We start from the raw sequence: 21,715 nt of genomic DNA, 5'->3' as shown, positions 1-21,715 counted from the left end.
CACAATGTACTTTTAAGCATATTAAGCAAAAATTGCTTCTTCCATAAAAAATAATTGTCAGTTAAATATTCTTTAAATAAAGCGTATATGTTTCTTGAAAATTGTAACCATTCAAATCTTTATAAAGCAATAAATGTTTTCTTTCTTCTTGCTGTAAATAATTGTCGGCTAAATATTTAAAAAAAAAATATATTAAAGGACTTGGCAGCTAAATATTCTTTAAATGAATTAATCTTCAGCAATCAGGTGATCCCATCTTTTGATGTGAACATGCCCCACACACACAGATAATCACACAAACATGTAAGCACATGTGCATTTAATTACTTTAACTAATTGTCTTGAAAAGGAGTGTGATTGTTGTTGTTGGTGCTTAAAGCCATTTTAAAATTCTGTATCTACAAGCAGTGGGATTTTTATTAGCATTTACTAAGGTGAAGTGGTTAAATGTCTCGATGTGATTAAGTGTCCATGATGAAAAAAAAAACAATGTGATTAAATGTCTAGTGATTAATAGTCCATGATAATTGTTCGTGTGATGAAATGTCAGTTGATGAAAAGACCTACACAGTTTTGCTCATTAGCTTTGCTTTTTAATGAAACTGGTTCTCCAAGACCTCATTCTTTTAATCATTTTCTGAACAAAAAGGAAACTCGCCACGCTATTTTCAAACATTTCTATTTAAAAAGTTTTTTTCTAAATATTTTTGTGTTTTCCATAAGAGCTCTACGGGCCAGATTAAAGACTTTGGTCGGCCGAATCTGGAGATTCTTTTTCTGATATATTATTATATCAATTATGTTAATTAATTTTCAAATTTGATGCTATATACCAAATGCAAAAAAACTTGAATTTCTCTTTCTCCTTCATAATAGGATGATTATCCAAAAGCAATACACATTCTCCTTACCATAAAAATAGTTGCTAACTAAATATTCTCCTTTAAATAAATAAGATGAAAGCTTTAACTGTTCTTTATTAAATTCATTTACTGTTGCAATTTAAATCATTTCAAAGTGAATACTCTCTTCCTTCTTATCATAAAAATAATTATCAGTTAAATATTTCTGAAATAAATCTTCAGGGATTGAGTGATCCCATTGTTTACAAAAGCCGTAGTTGGTGATAACTAGGGCTATGACAACAGCATATTCTTTTCCTTGTTTTGATTCTCAGTTATATATCCATTGATATCTTATATGTTTTTATGTAGAGTGATGTGGTCCTCGGTTGATTAATTGTCTAACTTTGTCGGATATATACTCGAGTCAAAACAATGAAAAGAATATGCTGTTGTTATAGCCCAATTTATAACGTACATATGAACATGAAATTGTCTCAGCTTATTATTATATCAATTGAAAAAATGTGTACAGTAATACTACAGGACGAATATTATTTTTTACTTAGTTATTCACCCGAAACAAGGTCATTGATGCACATGAGACTACTGTGATAGGGGCCAGATCTATAGAGGGACAACCTGGGTGGGAAGTTTGTCAGCAAGATGTTTGTTCACACTACATTGAAATTTCTGGATGTTAGTATGGTTAGGAGATACCGGGATCATGGAGGAAATTCCAAGACTATCAAAGTAAAAAGAAAACTTCATGCATCGAAGAACCTCTGTAGATAAATAAACAGATATATCTCTCCTTTATTGAGAATTGTAACAGTTTATCTCTTTTTAGAACAATAAATATTCTTTCTTTTTTCTTTACATTAAATAGGAGTATATTCATTGTTTTTTGGACAAACACCCTATTGAGTAGAAGAGAAAGGATGGAATTTTTCTGTAGTTGGGTTGGTTGGGGGTGTATTTTCGTTACAAGTGTACTAAGTTCATCAGAGCACATTCTATGAAAGTACTTTTAAAACAAGCACAGGGATGCAACATTGCAGTGAGGGGACAGGGGCTTGAGTTTGACAGACAGTGTGGCACTTATTAGATAAGAAATTCTTGTTGCTATTCTGAGGAAGAGGCTAGTGGCAGATGTAGTAACAATACTTTATACACGAGTGTTGCTGCACTTATCTTAAAAGAGTGGTGCATGGTTAGCCTAATAGATACTGTTGCAAACTATGGAATTATGCTGAGTTCAACCAATATTGGGTCTATCATGTTCAGGTATGCACATGCATACTAGTGAGAAAGGTATCAACCTCAATTTTTTTTTTGGCCATGGATAAGTAAACACATGATGGGTTTTAGATGTTTCTTTCATTTTTTTATCTGTAGAATTGGGAAAGTTGATACAAAATTGCAATTGTTACCAGTTGTCTGTTTCTTTATAAGATCCTCTGTAATGATTGTAATTGCTTCAGAAAGTCTGCATTAAAACAGGATAGTAGAAAGTAGATTTTGGATTAACTTTTAGCAGCTTCGTACCTCCTGTTTAGCCTTATTTTATCCTTTAGGCTTCACATGCTATGAACGATGTTTCTGACAAAAGAGGAAGAATTACTGTTTTTTGGGTTGGAATCTATGGATCAAACGTCTATCATTTGTTAGCTATTTTGACCTTGAAGTAATATATATATATATATATATATTTGTAGTCATCGACATACAGTCCTGTTTCGTTGTATCACAACTCATCAGTGCCGCTAGACTAGCATCTCTCTCAAGCCAAGGATTGAACCTAGAACCGTCGTGCTGACAGTCGGCAGTTTTCCCACTCGACCACAGAAGGGACGCCCTGCAAATAACTTGTTTGAATGTCTATTTAAATAGACATTCGCAATGCCGGGCAGCCTGCTATATATATATATATATATATATATATATATATATATATATATATATATATACTAGCAGGCTGCCCGGCATTGCCCAGTTGTAAAATACGCATAAATATTATAAATATTATATTTTAATTCATACAGAAACTGAGACATGTGCATGCGAGTATTATGTTTTTTCTAAACAGTTTACTTCTTGTAAGTAAAAAAAAATACTTGAGTTGAGATAGAAGCTAAAACTTAAAGACAGTGAATCAAGTATGATAACCATTAGGCTAGCTTGATATGATATTTAAAAAGTGTTTTCAAACCTAGTTATTCTTAACATAAGGAATCTGTAATGAGAATGATTCACGCATGCGCATTCTTGAAACAACAAATAGATACGAATCCGATGACTCGCAAATACCAATTTTTCAATTTTGACCCCTTAGCAGCCCTTCTAGATGAAAACTGATTAAAAAGTTTTCCACATGTCTGGATGCCCTACATACTAAATTTACAATCTGTAGATCAAAAATTTATTGAGTATATAGGTTGAGAAGTGTCCTCACACACACACACACACACACACATTCTCACTTTTATAGATATACAGATTTGTAGCTTCTTACATCAGATGGCTTCATACCTTGTCTGGAGTGATTTCTTTATAAAAACAATCACATCAGCATAGGTTATTACTCTTCTAACATTAAATGAAATGAAATTGCAGCACTAACTCTAATGCGGATTTAACCGGTTACCTCCAAAGGAGGAAGTTTCCTGGGAGTATAAAATTCACAAGCGGTCCCCAGTCGCATGTATATTCCTGTTAGGGGAGATGACGGCGTTAGGTTTTTGCAGCTCTTGAAGAGAGGCATTAATATCCCCCCCCCTATATACAGTATCTAGAATTTTCAAATTGGTTAACCATCTGGTACTGACTAGGCTCAATGCTGCTTAATTTTGGTAATCTAGCGATTATGATTGATTATTTATGCCATATATATTATTATATTATATCTCTACTTTTGGCATGAGTTTGAATATGGCCAAAATGATTGGAAACGTTTGTCTTAATATAACGTTATTCGATCTTGATGAGCCGTTCCATATAAGTTATTAAATTTACCAAATTTTCATTACTAATGATTACTATATTGACCAATTTCTACTGTACACTCTTTAACCCTTATCCTTGAGTGGCCTCTGGGCCTTGATAATGTGGTGATGCCTTTGTAAAAAAAAAAAAAAAAAAAAAATCTCTAGATTTGAGTAAGTAAGCAACTAACTAACCTACTGAGATGGCAACACTTTGTGTAACAAGCATTATTAGTTTTATTTTCTGGCATATGTTGGACAGCTTTTATAAACTAACCTACAAGGTGCCTTCAATAAGTTTCCAGACTTTTTGTACAAGCATTTAAAATTGTCGTAGACTCTTGGAAATTCAGTATGTTATTGCTATGCATCTTATGAGATGACTGACCAAATTTTATGATTTCAGGTTCAAATGAACAGCTACAGCAGGAATTGGAATACACCCTACTAAAGCCTGATTGTCACAGCTGGTGAGTTTTAAAAATGCAATCTGAACGTGAGGACACTTTAGAAGAACGATATGCAATAAAATTCGGTTTTAAACTTGGAAAAAATGGCACGGAAACGTATGGAATGCTTCAGACTACTTTTAGACCATCTTGCATGAATCAAACATCAGTTTTTGAGTGGTATAAGAGATTCAAGGAAGGCAGGGAGTCTGTAAGGGGTGATGAGAGGTGCGGGAAGAGTAAGGAAATCAGAACAGCAAAGTTGATTGGCCAAATAAAGAATTTAATGGATAAGGATCGTCGGCAGTCTACAGAGACAATAAGTGCACAGTTTGATGTCAGTGTGGGAACTGTACACACAATTATTCATGAGGAACTGAAGATGTGGAAGATTTGCATGAAGTTTGTCCCAAAGGTCACAACTGAATTTTACCAAATACTTTATCCATTATGCCACAAGTCCTTGCATAGATAAAATAAAGGGTTCTTTTGAAATTCCGTACAGATTTCTGACAGAAAGGTTGTACAGTTCAACACCACATACCTGAAGATTGGAGGTTACATTAGCTGAAATATGAAAATAACACTCAAGATGAGAAGAATAGTTCAAAATAATTCAAACAACTCAAACATTTTTATGTTTGATTATGAATTTTAATTTCACTTATTTTTATTTTGTTTAAATAGAAAAAGGAAATTATTTTTTTGCTCTTCTGTCTAGGATCAGAGAAAGTATTAGTGCACTCTGCCTTAGTTCAAAGTTTTCATCTCCAACCTTCTGTCTAAGATTTGTGTTATATCTAGATGCTCTGTAAAAGATATTGCCCTCCCCCAAAGTGGTTTATGAACATGTAATATTTTACATATATGCATTCAGTGCAAGTTCAACCTAATTAAAAAAAAACAAGAATACAGAAAATAATCGGAAATCTTTATGATGTATGAACCCATCACTGAATGAAGATGTCATATTCCAAAATTCACGTAAATTGATCAAGTAATTTTTTACTAATAAAATCAAATTTTATAAGAAAGTGAGTTGTCGTGATCTGCCATATTTAATAAAGGGAGACAACTCAATTTAAACTACCGAGATCAAAATCAGTTTTGTAATGGCTACGATTTACTATTAAAATCATTAAAAATCGTTATAAAATGAGTTTCTATAAAAAAAAGTAACTACTTGATCAGTTTATATGATTTCTGAAATATGACATTTTCATTGCATTACGTCGATCAAAGTTTTTTCTGCATTTTTGTTTTTTTCTAATTAGGATGAAATCTGGACTTGTACCATACATTCTTTTAATTTTTATGTTTGATATTTTTTACTACGAATTATTAAAAAACTGCAATAAATCTTTTTTTTTGTGTATTCATTTTTTTTTTGCAAACTGTTATCCTCATCTTCATAGTTGTTATCGTTTCACCATGTTTTGGTCAGCTTATCCTCTGGCCTTCTTCAGGTGATTAACCGCGACAAGATAGGAATGCTGAATCTTATTACTGTATTCCCAGTAATTAATGCCTTCCATAATTGTTGTTGTTGTCTCATCACGTTTTGATCAACTAATCCTCTGGCCTGCTTAGGGTAAAATTGAAACTAGTATCTTCAGACAATGCTCACCTGGAACTGTAAAGACTCAACATCTCTATCCACTGCACCACGGGCCCAAAAGGCGATCAAGGTTGGATTTTATGGCTTTATAAATCCAATTTTGTATTCTTATCTGGTCTTCGATTGTCAGGTCTGTACTGAATGGTATTATATATTATTTTTTATTTTTTTTGAATCCTTTAAAATGAAGCTTCTGATTTGTGTATTGATTTTTTTTTTTTTTGCAGACTGTTATCATAGTTGTTATCGTTTCACCATGTTTTGGCCAATTTATCCTCTAGCCTTCTTCAGGTGATTAACAGCAATGGGATATGAAGATGAGGATAACAGTTTGCAAAAAAAAAAAAAATGAATGCATAAATTATGAAGCCTCATATCAAAGGATTTCAGAAAAATAAAAATAATATAGAATTTTTTTTTTTTTTTTTTTAAATGGTCTGGTTTTCATTTTAGATTGGCAGACCAATCCCTGAAAAAGCTTCCTCGTCATCATGTGGACACTGGAGTTGGATTTGAAAGACTTGTTGCAGTTCTTAATGGATCATATGATAATTATTCGACTGATCTCTTCCATGGACTTTTCAACACAATTCACAAAGTAAGTTGTACAAAGCTGATAAACTCTCTTGAAATTAGAATGTATGTTAACTATTTTTCTCAGCAGTTATCTCCCCTTTTAAATAATAGATTAGAGAAAATCACTTGTTGCTATAGTTGACACTATTACAATTCTTTTTGTTACAATAGACGGGGGTCACCAATTTGCATAGGAATAGCTGTGCTTAATTGTTAGCCAATCATAATGTTGCTTGGTTTTTGTAACATAGTTTGGATGTTCTTCAATCCCCCATAATGTATTTGCTTTGTCTGCAGAATTAGCTGAACATATTACTTTAGTCATGTGGCGGTTAAAGTTTCCATTTTCTCTTTTCTCTGCCGGTGTCTTTTTCTCACTAGCAGCTTTGAAAAACATTATTATTAAAGAAACATTGAGAAATAAACCTGGATTTTATAAATCATTTTGGAGCTTTATTCTTTCTTCATAGCTTACATGTATAAAGCATTCAACCCCTTCTGCCTATAGAACCCCCACCCCTCGCTCATTTGTCATGTAATATTGGTCACTTCTTGCCAGTGTAAAGTCACTGATGAAACATGTAGTTTTGTTTTCTATTGAAAAATTCTCATCAACCAAATTTTATAATACTAATCCTATATTTTTATGCACCTACCTCTTATTTTGCTATCGTTTATAATAAAATGTTTTTAGTACAGTATTCCGCCTATATTAAAAAACAAAAATAAAAAATCTGTGATGAAACCAAAATGGCATATTCCAAAAATCACTGAAATTGATCAAGTAGTTTTATTCTTAAATAAAAAAATCAAATTTTATAAGTAACAGAAAAGCCGTTGACTTGTCTGCCATGTTGAAAACAATCTAAAGAAAAAAAAAAATCAAAACCAAAGGAAGATAACTCAATAATTCAAACTTGCAAAATGTATTTTATAATGCCTATGAATTCCTTGCTTAAAAATCATTTTCTTAAAGATATTATATAATTGCTTGAAAATCAGTTTCTTTATCAAAATAATAAGTTTATTATTTACTTACATGTTAGGTTTCAAAATGACCAAAAATCACACAAATTCAAGTATTTTTTGAAACAAGAATGATCACATTTTAACAGCAAAATAGCTAGTCAGTCATTATCTGCTTACATTAAGGTCAACAACCAAGGGACATAATTCAAACATCTGTCATTATAATAATACCAGCTAGAAATTTATCAAATTTTATTTTATTTTATAAAAACAAAAATACTGGATTAATTTGTGTAAATTTTATTTCAATATTAAAAATTATTAATAAAAAGAAAATAAACACAATGGCACAACTTTTTTTTAACTTAACAAGTATGTACTTGATAAAGCTTTTGTACAATTATGATTTTTTAATATTGAGGTAAAGTTGGATAAGCACTTTTTATAATGCTTGTCTGTACATAAGAATGTATAAGTTTAATTTTCTTAATTAAATTGATCATTTTCTAATAAAGTTCCTGTAGAATAAAACTGTTTATATTGCTTGTTTTGATCGAACTATTGTTCTCATCTTGAGTGTTGTGCAATGTTTCGGTCAGTGTAGCCTTTGACCTTTGTCATGCATTTTGGTTGTTATATGGTAGAAATTTTCTTGAGTTATTTTTAATACTTTTTTTTGTATATAGAAAAGAACACTCTTTTGTAGCAGTACAACCTATTTTTTGAATGAAGGTAATTAAAAACCAACAAGTTAATGCATCCAAAAACAAATTCTATTCGATTATAATTACAAATGCAATAAAAAGTAATACTTATATCAGTTTGAAGTTCAGTAGTTTCCAAAACGGTTGTCCTGGAGAATGTTCTTTTGTGTTGAAGAAAATTAGGTAATAGAGGTGATAAGTGCTTTCATTCCTTCAGTAAATTCTTTTTTGACGCCTTCTTGTCCTTTTTGTAAATTCTTTTCGAGCTCCTGTTCTTTCAGTAAATCCCTTTTGAGCTCCTCTCGTCCAAATGTTCTTTTTTATAGTGTTTATATATAGCCTCTCCTGAGGTAATAGTGGGTAATTTACATAAATTCACTTTGGCAAATTGCCCTAAAATCTTATTAAGAATATTTCTAACATATCTTGAAAAAGAAAAGAACAAAAAATTACTGTCTTCGTCAAAGGTTTCATATTAGAATTTTTTGTTTTTTCACTGTAATTTCATATATATGAAAAAAATTTGTTTGACAAAGGGGAAGCAACTCTAATAAAGTTCAACAGGGGATTTTCTCCCTTTTATTATTGAAATTTTAAGGAGGGAGTTGTACAAATTTTTGTTTTTCCTACAACTAGAGGTTTCCATATGCTACTAATTTCTATACTTGGTCTGCTTGGTAATTTTTTTTTTTTTTTCAACATACATGCCACTTCTTTGAGTTGTCTGACTGTCCATCTTGCATCCCTGCCAATTATTTTGACCTCGTTCCACAAATGGAAGCGTGTTCCTTTTCTTTCCATGTGTGATCAGCTAGTTCCGATTTCAACCTCCCGCTCCATGTTATGACTTTACGGTGTTCTTCTAGTCAAGGGGCGACTGGTCTCAGCACTGTATAATTTTCCACATTTGTATAAAATCTCATATATGCGATTTTTTTGTCATAAGATTTTCTGTCGGGTGCTTGACTCGTACTAGGTGTTTTTTGAAAGTCGAGTCACTCTTGAATATTGTTCTGATTTCATATGGACTGCATATTTTAAAAATTTTTTTCGGACAGACGCTTTATGTATGGTGTACAAATTGTGGTGAGTTTTCGGGTATTGTCCTTTGGTGTTTTTGTCTAGATTTTCTGGAGCCGATGTAATGCTCTCTAGGTAGTCATTTTGGTAGAGGTCGAAGACTACACTGATTGAAACGTTGCACAAATAACGCTCAAGATAAGAACAATAGTTCAATCAAAACAAGTTATATAAACAATCGACCCTCATCTAAAAAAATTCAGACCTGTAATAAAATTATTGTTTGACAAAAAAATGGTAAATTGTCTGTTTACTCTTGTAGGTCACTGGTACACGACCTTATAAAGGATTAGTTGGAGCGGCTGATATTGATGGCATTGACAAGGCTTACCGTATTATTGCAGACCACTCTCGCATGTGTACTATGGCCATTGCAGATGGATTGCTTCCCAGTGGAGATGGACTTGGGTCAGTGAGTCATTTGTCCTTTTGTCATCCTGTAATTAATGCTGAAAAGATTAACAAAGATCAGCTTTGAACATTGCTTGGCACTTGTCCAGAATTTCCCCTTACGAAAAACAAAAATAAAGAAAAAGTTTTCTGATGTCCGTACCCATGACGGAAAGAAAATATCATATACCTAAATTGATCAAGTTTTATTTTTATAAAGAAAGCCATTTTCAAGCAAATTTGAGTTTTTCTAATGCTTTCCTTCTCCCTGTGTTAAGAATGGCTTTCTAAAATCTCGATTTGGAGTTATCTTCCTTGTTTGTTCACACTGTTTTCAAGATGGCATCGCAAGATTGTTGCTTATAGTTTCCCATAACATTTGATTTTCTTATTTACAAATAAAACTATGTGATCAAATTTAGTGAATTTTGGTATACATTATTTTTATCATGGCTGAATACATCATACAGATCTTTCTCAATCTTTGTTTTTTAATATAGAGGAATTATGGACAAGCATTATTGTTTTATATGAAGCTCCCAGAATCACAGAGTAGTCTAGGATATATATTATATGTATTCTGGGGTATTGTATGATTCTGAGGGCTTCATATATGAAACAACCTTCGATATGAAGTATTTATTGAAAGTTCAATCAGGTTAAGTTTGACATGTGCTGGAATACAGTGAGTGAAAGTTAAGAAATTGAAGAGAGAGGGTAAGTCATGTGATATGATCAGTGAACTTAGGTGAGATTTTGAGTTTTTGTTTGGAAATAATAAATTGTTCCTATTTTATTCTCTTTCTTCTCTCTCTCCCAGTGATTCTTGAATAACTAAAAAATCACATGTCTGGTGTTGACAAAACGTTTACAATACTTTTATTGTTGACCCATTGTTTGGAAGTAGATGTTGCTGATTTTGCCAAATGTGAAATGTGCTCATGTCAGAAACAGCTGTTTTACTTTAGAAATGAAGTTTTTTTTTTTTTTTTACTTCGTCCTTTTTTTTTTCAGCTCAATTGTTGGGGGCCATGATCACAACGTTAAAAGGAGCTCAAGCGCAGGATAATTTTATATAACCCTTTAACGATTCTATGCATGTACCTATTTACTTGCCTCCCCATGAGGGCAGAGTCAGACACAAGGTCAGTTTTTAATGTGGGGAAAATCCAGCTTCCCAAAAAGGGGCACTCTGGATAGGAATAAAAATAAAAATTGCCTCAATCTAGAAGAATTTCCCCTCCACTGATCGAGGTCAAAAAAGGTGAAGTGTAGTATCAGAACAGATACTACACTTTGCTCCTAGCCATAAGGCTAAGGAAAGATCCTTGGCCTTCGGGCCAGGATCACGGTGTAGTATCTGTTCTAATGCTTCACTTACGTAATTAGATTTTGGTCAACATAGGGGAGATTCTTCATACTGAGACAATTACTTTTTAAGTCAGTTGGGCCTCGGTTGATGTGGGGGGAAACCCTTCATATTGAGACAATTGCTATTTATTTGAACTCTGCCAGAGTGCCTCCTTTTTTTTGGGGGGGGAGCTGGTTTTCCCCCACATTAAAAAATGGCCTTGTGTTTAATTTGCTTTCGTCTGGAAGCAAATAAATACCAAGGTCAAGGAAAACTGATGTCGATGACAGGGTCTAGATACTTTTTTCTCAACTGAGTTGCTTGATCCTCATGGATGAAAGATGATGACTGCAATATTTTATTGTATTTTTGTTAACCATATGTTGCTCTGGTTTATCTCCAGAGAGTTACAAGGGATCTATCCACATTATTTATAAAGTTTTAAACCACAATTATTGATCTTGCTTCAAATCCCTACTATCAGTCACATGATTAAGCGCCACTAATGCGAGGCATCTACTTTTGTATATGTGTGTCCACAATCCAGTCATAACTTATACATCTGACTCATCATTTCTGCACTTAACTCTAGCACGATGTTTATGATTTATGACCAACTAGCAGGGTTACCCAGTGTTGCTTAGGGCTATAACAAACTAAATAGAAGTTAAATTGTTTGTGTAGCATTGTTTTATTAAAACTTCTACCTCTCCCATTTCTCTCTGTCTCTTTATATTTCTCTCTTTCCTTCTCCTCCATTTTTCCGTGTTTATTCTTAACCGTTTCTTTGCCCTCCACCCAACCCATTCCTCTTTCTTGTTTTAATATGCTGAAAAAAATGATGCAATGTAATTCATTTACTGGAGATATCCCTTCTAGATGTAGTACTGAATTCTTATTTTTAAAATTGCTCCTGGATAACTCTGAATAATAATTAAAAAAAAAACAGTGACATTTTTGATCCCGGGTAATTCTGTTTCCTCAACCCATTTTAACAATAATAATCTTTCTCTCTTTCCCTCTCCCCCATTATTCTGTCCTTCTCTCCAACACTATTTCAGTTCTAGAAAAGATAATGCCTGGGAGAATAAAAAAAATGGAAACGACACTAAGCTTATGTAGGTTTAACTGGCTTCCTCCAAAGGAGGAAGTTCCATGGGAGTATGAAATTCACAAGTGGTTCCCAGTCACATGTATATCCCCATTAGGGGAGATGACGACGTTAGGTTTTTGCAACTCTTGCAGGGAGGTGTCGACGTCCTCCTACATACAGCACTTGGAATTTTCAAATTAGTCACCCATCTGGTACTGACTAGGCTCAATATTGCTTAACTTTGGTGATCTAATGAGAACTGGTGTGTCAGCGTGATAACAGAGCAGGTACAACATCACCCCATCCCTCCCCCCTAAAATGTGATGGAGATTGGAAAAATTGCCTATCACATCATTTTAGATTTTGAAATACAGAATGCAGAGCAACCTAATTGATTCCTTTAACATTTTAAATGGATGTAATTACAATGTAGAATATAAAAAAATATTTCATAGAGAACAAACTTGATTTCTGTTAAGGTGAAACCTTATGAAAGACCTTAAAGCACTGATTTTTTTTTAAAGTCAGAATCGTGTCCGTTTGAGTAGTGAGTAATGTTAGTATTACAATTGTTAAGGAAAGAGTCTGTCTAGCACGTTTACATCGTGTGATGATGTATGGAAGTGAAATGTGGCCAGCAGAGGTTGAAGACATGCGTTGCATGAAAAGAAATTATATGAGAATGATGCAACGAATGTGTAATGTGTTTCTTAAAGACAGGCTTAGATCTGATGACCTCAGAGGGAGATTAAATGTGAACAATATAGAGAGATGTGTAAGGAAATTTTTGTGGTCTAGTTGTGTTGAAAGAATGGATAAAAGTTCTTGGGTTGGTAGATTTAAGCAAGTAGGGTTAGCTGTCAGAGAAAGGCCAAAGAAGACATGCGAGGAAGTTATAAGAATGAGTTTGAGAGACAGAGGGAATACATAAAGACCTGGCCAGAGATAAGTGAGTTTAGCAATCAATTTCTAAAAGCCATCGAATACATGTCAGCATGTAATACAAATGTCGACTATCCAGATCCAGATCGTCACTTAACCCTCTGAGATTGGAGGGGGAGGGGGTACTGCATTACTTCATGTAGTGTGTCTTGGGCAAGAATGGCCTAGTTGCGCTCATCCCTCTTCAGGCTCTGAATACATACAGCGCCTGGTATTACCAAATGATTACCCATTTTAGTATTGATCCATATTGACAATAATGATGATGGAATTACTGCTCTTGATGCGATTTCAATATTATCATTATCTTTGATAATTTTCTTGCATCTATATTTGAAGCATTTTGGTTTCGTTTTATTTATTATTTGTTGTTGTTTTTCTAGACACAAATTACGACAAGTAATCCATCGTAGCTTAAACGAGGCACGTTCAGTTCTTCATGCGCCGAAAGGAATGACACAGTTGCTTGTTGATGATGTTGCTGAATCATTGGTAAGCGATTTGTTTTACATTTTTAACATTTTGAAAAAAAAAAAGTCTGTTACTGAATTGGTTGTTGGGATTGATTTCTAACTTGATGTCTAGTTGAGAAATATGAATCAAAGAAAATGTTGAGTTTTAAATAAAAAAAGAGTTGCCAGAATTGGAAGGAAATGGAGAAAAAGGACTGCTGATATCAGATCAGGCTGTCTGAAGATACTGGTTTCTCATCTACAATTCACCAAACATTAATGTTATTACTTTTTTTTCTTTCCCTTTTTGCAAAACTCAATCCTGTTCTGCAAGGCCAAAAGCAAAACAATTCTACAAAACAACTAAGCCAAACAGCATGAATATTTTAAGATATTAAGAACTTGAAGCATAAACAAATGACCCGAAAAGGGTTTATATGTCAAAACAAAACAACCAAACCAAACACCATGAATAAATATTTCAAGATATAAAGAACTTTTAAAACTTTTTTCAAAATTACTGGATTAAGTATTAAATAACCCGAAAAGAGTTGATATGCTATAAAACTTAGCAACCCAACCAAACCCAACCCAACCCAACCCAACCAAACCAAACTAAAAAAATATCAATACAATTCACCACAAGATGCCCTGAATGGTAAAAGTTTCAAAATCACTGAATGGCAAACAACACTTAATTGTATGTAATTGAACTGAAACAATTTAAAAAAAAAAAAAAAAAAAAAAAAAAAAAAAAGCACTAACTCTCCAAAAACACTGACAAATTTAAGCAGGTCTACAATAATCAAACATACCGCCTACTGATTTCATTGGAATTTTTATATAGTAAAGATATTGAAGGTGATACCCCCCACCATCCCAACCATACTGAATGTGTTACAAAACTGCATCCAATGGTGATGCCCCACTTTTAGGTGCTTTTTAGAATGTGAAGTTACACCTTAGTTTTCATTACTCTCAAGTCCACTCTGACCTGATGTACCTGTCCAAGCCCCATTTATTATAGAAACTATCACTATTTGATGCCTATTCGCTATCTAGCACCCTACTTACTAACCCTAACCCTCTTTTTTCATCTTTTTACTCACCAAATTTTAAAATTTTTGTACAATTATCCATCATGTTGTGAGAGAATTCGCAGTTCATTATTTATTTAAAAAAATATTTTAGATTTTAGAAGATAGATCAGTTTCCCATATAAATTTAAGATGAAATTACCACTCACTTTATGACCAAGAGCATTTTCTTTGGTATGAAAGAAAAACAGTGTAACCAAATGTAAAAATAATTTATGTAATTTTTTACAAACATTTTTTTTTGCAATGGCAAATTAACAAATTGGGCAGAAGTTGCAAATCAATTGAAAAAAGATGTTTTATATTTATATCAAATATTTTAGAGTGGAGGTGGGGGGTGTCACTTTCCAATTAAAATTTAATATAAAATGATCAACTATTTTGTAACCACCTCCAATTTGACCATTTTTTTTCTGTATATTTCGGTATTTTTTTAGTATTTTCTTTTCACATTTTTTCTTTAAAATATTAAAGCGTTGTCTATGGTAGCTATATGGGGCTGTTAACCAACTTTATTTGTTCATCAGTGTAAAATAAAAAAAAAAAATTGGTTTCACTTGTTTTTTCTAGCAATGGCCAAGAAATGATTATCAGGATATCTGGCATGAACACATGAACTCCATCTCAACCACGAGCTAAAGATAATGATATAAAACAATCTATATAATTATAAAACTGTCCGGGTATACTTCCTTCCTTGATTCTTGTCTTCATTGATCAGATGATTCCATCTTTTAAAAAGGGATGGCATGTGAATTTTTATTTATATATATATGTTAAATTTATTTATACAAACATTGATGGCTACATATGTGCATACATGTTTCTGTAATCACCCATTACTGGGAAGATTACGTCTTCAGGCCATGAATTACCCTTGAAAACTCTGTTTACTCATTGAGCACTTTTTGGTAGACACATGTTGTTTCATTGGATGTACTTCTAGGAAACTAAACTCTACTGCCATAATATATATATATATATATATATATATATATATATATATATATGAGCAAATAGTTAATAAAATATGTTAAAAAACACTTTGAAATGAGTTAAAAACATCTGGCTGAGATAATTTTATAAATATTATTTCTTTCATATTTATAATATACTTTAATTTTACCATCTTGGATCATTTTGGTAAATTTAATCGTAATTTTTATTATATATATATATATATATATATATATATATATATATATATATATATATAGTAAGTTATAAAATATATATGGCGATTAAGCTACACTGAATATTCCGCGTTTCATCCTCTCTAGGATTCTTCAGGTTTATGTGAAAATTTTGTGGTTTTATATACGCACAGTGAACACTGTTGAAGTAAATATTTAAAGTTTATGCATAAATTTATACTTTTGTATATTAATTTATGTGATTAAATGAAGTAGTTATATGCGTATATTAATTTATGTGAGTAAATGAAGTAGTTATATATATATATATATATATATATATATGCGTATAGGCCTTGCTCAAAGGCTGAAGAATGATTTGGTGGTTGGTTGTTTTTGTTTTACGGCATATCAACCCTTTTCAGTTTATTTAATGCCGAATCCAGTTATTTTGGAAATAGTATTCATGTTGCATCGAGTTATTCTGCAGAATGTTTTATTTTTCAAGCTCTTTGTATTTTTAATTGCTAGTTTGTAATGGTTGATTTGGTTGTTTTATAGTGGATTTTATTGTTTTTGTTCCCTGCCATGCAGAACATAAATGAGTTTTGCAATGAGAGAGGGAAAATGGTTTCAGTATTAATATTTGATACAATTTAAGTTAGGAAACCAGTCAGGAAGCATCAATGTTAGGTGCATTTCGTCTCAGGAAGCCAATATCTTCAGACAGCCTGATCTGATAGCACCAGGCTAAAGAATAAGCATGGAGAGTTGTATGTTTTAGTTTCAATTCTAGCTGATGGCTCCAAAGTCATATACAGTAGAACCCCAGGATACGGCATTAAAAATTAGTAACAAAATACAGTACAGTATATAATACACATGTACATAATCAAATAACATCATAAATAACACTGTAAGGTGGGGCAAATGCCGTAAGCAGAGGCTGGAAAAAAACATTGGATTCCACATTGTAACCTGAAAAAAAAACGTATCCTAGGACCACTGTATCCCAGGGTTCTACTGTATATAATATATATATAGTTTTAATCTCACTGCTATATATTAGGTTCAATATAATAATGAATAGAGTTGTCTCTATAATAATAAATACATAATCTGCATGAATTAAAATATCATATTTAAGTGTATATTATGACCAGGCAATGCTGGGCAGCTTGTTAGTTATTTTATATAGTTCTCATGGGTTTCAAATTTCAAAGCAAAACCTTTAAATTTGTAATAGTTATAAATAAATAAAATTTTGGATCAGAGTTTCCTCACACTGTGAATTACTATCAGTTTTGGAGCAAAGAAAAACTAACATTTATGTTTCTCTTTCTCTCTCTCTCTCTCTCTGTAATATCTGTCTAATTTATAAATATACATTAAATATATAATCTATATAATTTATTGGTCGCGCTTTTTACAAATGTATGCCAATAGTATATACATGCTGATAGACATGGTTTTTGTTGTTAAGCAACTTGTTAAATCAACAAAGTTTATTTGCATTACAGTGATAGCATGACAAGAGAGTTTGGGTCAGTATGTGCATTGGTGGTGTGGTTGGTTGGCTCTCTCTCTGTGACTAACCTGTCTTTGTTTATGTTTTATATTGAAATTCTGCACATTGGAATTTGACTGTTTGTTTATTTTGACATTCTTCTTAATCGAAATTTTGATTGTTTTATTGCTTTGCACTTTTAGCAATTCTAATTCAGGCCAAAATATATTCTCCCATGGTTTCATGACTCAGAATCTTCAATCGGAATGTAGGGTTGACGTCATCACTCAGCAATCGAATTTAACATCTGGTTTTGCCCTGATCCATAATTGTGTGTAGGCAATACATCTGATATTCTCCTGGCGTTGTCCGTCATCTATGCAACATCTCTCTCTCTCTCGGATATGACCTTAAACTATATCCGATGGTGAGGCCCCAGCTTGCGGGCTTTGGGGAATGTGGAGCCACCCTTTAATTACCATTGCTCCCAGGTCCACTCTAACCCGGAATGGTAGTACCTGTTAGGGTCCCAACTATAGGTTAAATAGAAACCGACTTGACAAAAACCAATATATTCTATTAAAAAACATTTCTCCAAAATCACTGGATTTGGCATTAAATAACCTGAAAAGGGTTGATATGCAGTAAAACAAACACAACCAAACCAACCATCTCTCTTTCTCTCTCTCTCTCTATATATATATATATATATAATTATTTTTTTTACTATAATAATTAAATACCTACAGACACTAGTGTTTCATCCTTTCGGGAATCTTCAGTGCCGGGTGCAGTGCAGATTCAAACTCGGCAACACGAGCCATCTCTGGCTCGATTAGCAAAGACTGTATCCGATCGGCTACCATTAGCCATGAGAAATAATGTTGAATTTAAACATTTTATTTTGAAATGTTCTTTACATCAGTCACAGTGATCTAATCGTTATACAATGATCTATGCATAAGAGCTAAATTGACTTAATTCAACTGAAAGTGTTCAACGACAAGAAACGAATTTCTTAAAGGGGCTGACATAATTATTTTTTTTACTATAATAATTAAATACCTACAGACACAGGACTCAGAATTAGAATATATATATATATATATATATATATATATATATATATATATTTGTGATTTTTAGCATGCTTTAAGAAAAATATACATCTTAACTTTCTGTCCACAACTTCTTGTACTTGGTCTTAAGGGCAACAAATTTGAAAAATGTAACTTCACACAGATCCATTAATATAATAATCCGAACAGCCTGCGATCAATAGTTTAACAATTTTATTCTTTAGAGCTTATGCTTTCTGTGTAAATTACTCACCTATCTCGTGAAGATGGACAGAGAATCAATCACCCCCCCCCCCCTCATTCCAATCCAATTAAAAATGACCTGGTTAGAAGTTACAGACTTGAAGTAATAATACTTATTAATGTTGCAAATGATTAAAGCTTGTTTGTTATTTTTATCATTTTCAGGCAGATGCCTTTCCAGAATCTTTTACAAATATCCAGAAAGTAAGTGTTTCTTTTTTGTTCTACCCTTTTTAATTCACAGTTTGTCAGTATCAAAGAAACAGACATGGAAAAGTTTTATAAAAAAAACAAAAAAAAAACACTACTTACTCAGTGTTTCTCAATAGTATTTTTTTTTTTTTTTTATAAATATATCACAGCTCAATCTAATGCATAATACAACATATACATTTAAACGAAATAGGTTGCTTATGCAACTTCCACAGGTTCAATTTTCACATTCATTCATTTAGAAGATAACAAGTTTTTCCATCCGAACTTGTTTAATGATAACTTGTTTGATTCGAACTCGAATGACCAACATACAAATGTCAAAGTGTTTATTAATGTAAGTGAACAATGCAACAAGTAGTTACAAGTTTGATAACTGACTTGTAATGTATATGGGGAACGCCTCCAGCTGTACTCTTACTACTGTTATATTCCTTGAGGCTAGTGTCATTGCTGTTGATATAGCATATTTGCATAATTCATAAATATGCAGCATAATCATGCTGACACACCGGTTTTCGCTGGATCTCCGAAGTTAAGCAACGTTGAACCTGGTCAATACTAAATGGGTGACCATTTGGGACTTTCAGATGCTGTATGTGTTCTCCGCTTATCTTGACATTGTTTCCAGTCGTCCTGGACTTCTCCTTGCCACTGGACTCAAACAGTGCCGATTTAGGAGAGGGGTGGTTGGAGATTGCGCAACCCTTGCCTCACAATTACATGCGCTACTGCCCCTAAAGGGGGTATCCTTTGTCTTTCGAGACTGAACAGGGGCATTGATAAGGAAGGGAGTGTCAGCATTTTTTCTGCAACACCAGTCACTGCAATGTATTTTTATGATGCACTTCCATGTCAAACCTTAAATAATCATTGGTAGAATCCATTTACTTTGTGAAAAGGGGTCACAAGTAGTAAACACTTTGACGCATCATTTCTAGATTTCTGTCTGATTCATTTTTGAAATATTGTTTTGCATTTTAGATCAAAGATGTCCTTCACCAAACAGAAGTCAAATATTTAGAAACACTACAAGATGGATATCAGCATTTTGACAAACTGATGAACCGAATTGGATCTGATCAATTGTTACCGGGTTAGTCTTCCTTTTTCTTTTAATCCTCATGACAAATAAATCTGACCAGTTTTCAAATAAAGCTAAATTTTTTTATTATTAGAACACGTTAAATGACATAACAGCTCAAGAAAAGTTAGTAACATAGTAATTATTGATGCAATCTGTCAGATTTGTTTTGATTATATTCAACAATGTGCTCTAAATATATATTTGGATACAACTGATTTTGATTGAGATGACCATCTTTAGTTCAGAAATAATCTAGGGATTGTGTATGAAGCCCACTTAGGATCACACCTTTTACAATGAGACAATACGGGTTTGTATTACTGGACACATAGATTCGAAAAAGTTGTCAAAAAACAAATATATAACAAATAAATGTTATCAAAGGCAAGATAAGTTACTTTTCTGCCAAACTGGATATATTTTTTGTGTTTTTATTCAATATAACATTTATTCAGCTCGAAAAACATACAGTGTTTACCGATGTATTCGAAAATTCAAGATGGCGTCTCACACCCTCTTTAACACCGTAAGTATGGAAAAAGGTGTTATAAATAAAAAACTATACAAAATACTATTAAAAACCCGCCGAATATATGTCAACTTATGTCACGGTAACATATATTGAGCGAGTTTTTAACCGTATTTTATCCGGTTTTTTATTTATAACATCTTTTCCCACACTTACCGTGTTAAAGAGAGAGTCAGACGGCATCTTGAATGTTCCAATACATCGGTAAACACTGTATGGTTTTCGAGCTGAATAAACATGTTACATTGAATAAAAACACGAAAAATATATCCAGTATGGTAGAAAAGTAACTTATCTTGCCTTTGATAACATTTATTTTATTAACTTTTTCGAATCTATGTGTACAGTAATACAAACCCGACAATACATAGTGATAAAACAGAGACTGTTGGACATTGATGACTAAAACTTGGTGGACAAGTCGACATAGACTAATATTTATTCGTAGTAAATATGATTGGATTGTAGAAAGGATTGAGAATTTTATTGATTCCATCAGTGGAATTTTATTTAGTTTATTACTATATATATATATATATATATATATATATGTATATATATATATATATATATATATATATAATAATTTTCCAAGTTCCAAATATTATAGACAGCTTACATGGTTCATGCAACCAACCTTTTTGTTTCGGAATAAAGTCGGTTGTATAAACCATGTAAGTTGTCCAAAATAGTGTTTTTCAAAGTTTTTTAAGATAAACATCTGATGAGTATGTGACTAAATATGCAGCAATAACATAATTTTGCAGACTTGTTAGTCACAATGCTAAATAATATTGTAAAGGTTAATTTTTTAAAAGTAATAAATAGGGCTATGACAAGAGAATATTCTTTTCATTATTTTGACTTTCAAGTACATATTGGTTAATATTTTTACATAGAGTGGTGTGAAGCATATAATTGATTGTGTCTAACTGTGTCTGACTATAAAAGCGATTAATTGACTATGTCTGTGTCAGATATATACTCGAGAGTCAAAACAATGTTAAGAATATTCTCTTGTCATAGCTGGTCTTGGATATGACCTTAAACTATATCCAATGGTGAGGCCCCAGCTTGCAGGCTTTGGGGAGTGTAGAGCTACCCTTTAATTGCCATTGCTCCCAGTTCCACTCTGACCCAGAGTGGTAATACCTGTTAGGGTAGGGTCCCAACTATAGGTTAAATAGAAACCGACTTGAAAATAAAATATATTCTATTAAAAATTTTTTCTTCAGACTAACTGGATTCGGCATTAAATGACCTGAAAAGGGTTGATATGCCGTAAAACAAAAACAACTAACCAATCTTGTCCTAACCCTAGTAATAAATGACTAACAGAGAAAACTTGAAATTTGGAACTTGGAAAAGTATTATATT

At 32.6% G+C, this 21,715-nt stretch overlaps 1 protein-coding gene across 2 annotated transcripts in view; it reads left to right on the top strand.

The window, feature by feature from the left end:
• LOC145287866 (alanine--tRNA ligase, cytoplasmic-like) overlaps positions 1-21,715 on the top strand; it is a 108,157-nt gene that overhangs the window by 25,625 nt on the left and 60,817 nt on the right. For both annotated transcript variants that reach the window (XM_080135746.1, XM_080135747.1), the window contains 5 exons: positions 6,347-6,491; positions 9,485-9,630; positions 13,382-13,490; positions 18,675-18,713; positions 19,707-19,818. In XM_080135746.1, coding sequence (XP_079991872.1) covers positions 6,347-6,491; positions 9,485-9,630; positions 13,382-13,490; positions 18,675-18,713; positions 19,707-19,818 — 551 coding nt within the window. The remainder of the gene's footprint in view (positions 1-6,346; positions 6,492-9,484; positions 9,631-13,381; positions 13,491-18,674; positions 18,714-19,706; positions 19,819-21,715) is intronic.

The sequence above is a fragment of the Euprymna scolopes genome, chromosome 11 (assembly GCF_053919585.1).
Source record: "Euprymna scolopes isolate OS-2025 chromosome 11, ASM5391958v1, whole genome shotgun sequence".
NCBI classification, from domain to species: domain Eukaryota; kingdom Metazoa; phylum Mollusca; class Cephalopoda; order Sepiida; family Sepiolidae; genus Euprymna; species Euprymna scolopes.
This window is presented reverse-complemented; position numbering and strand designations above follow the sequence as displayed.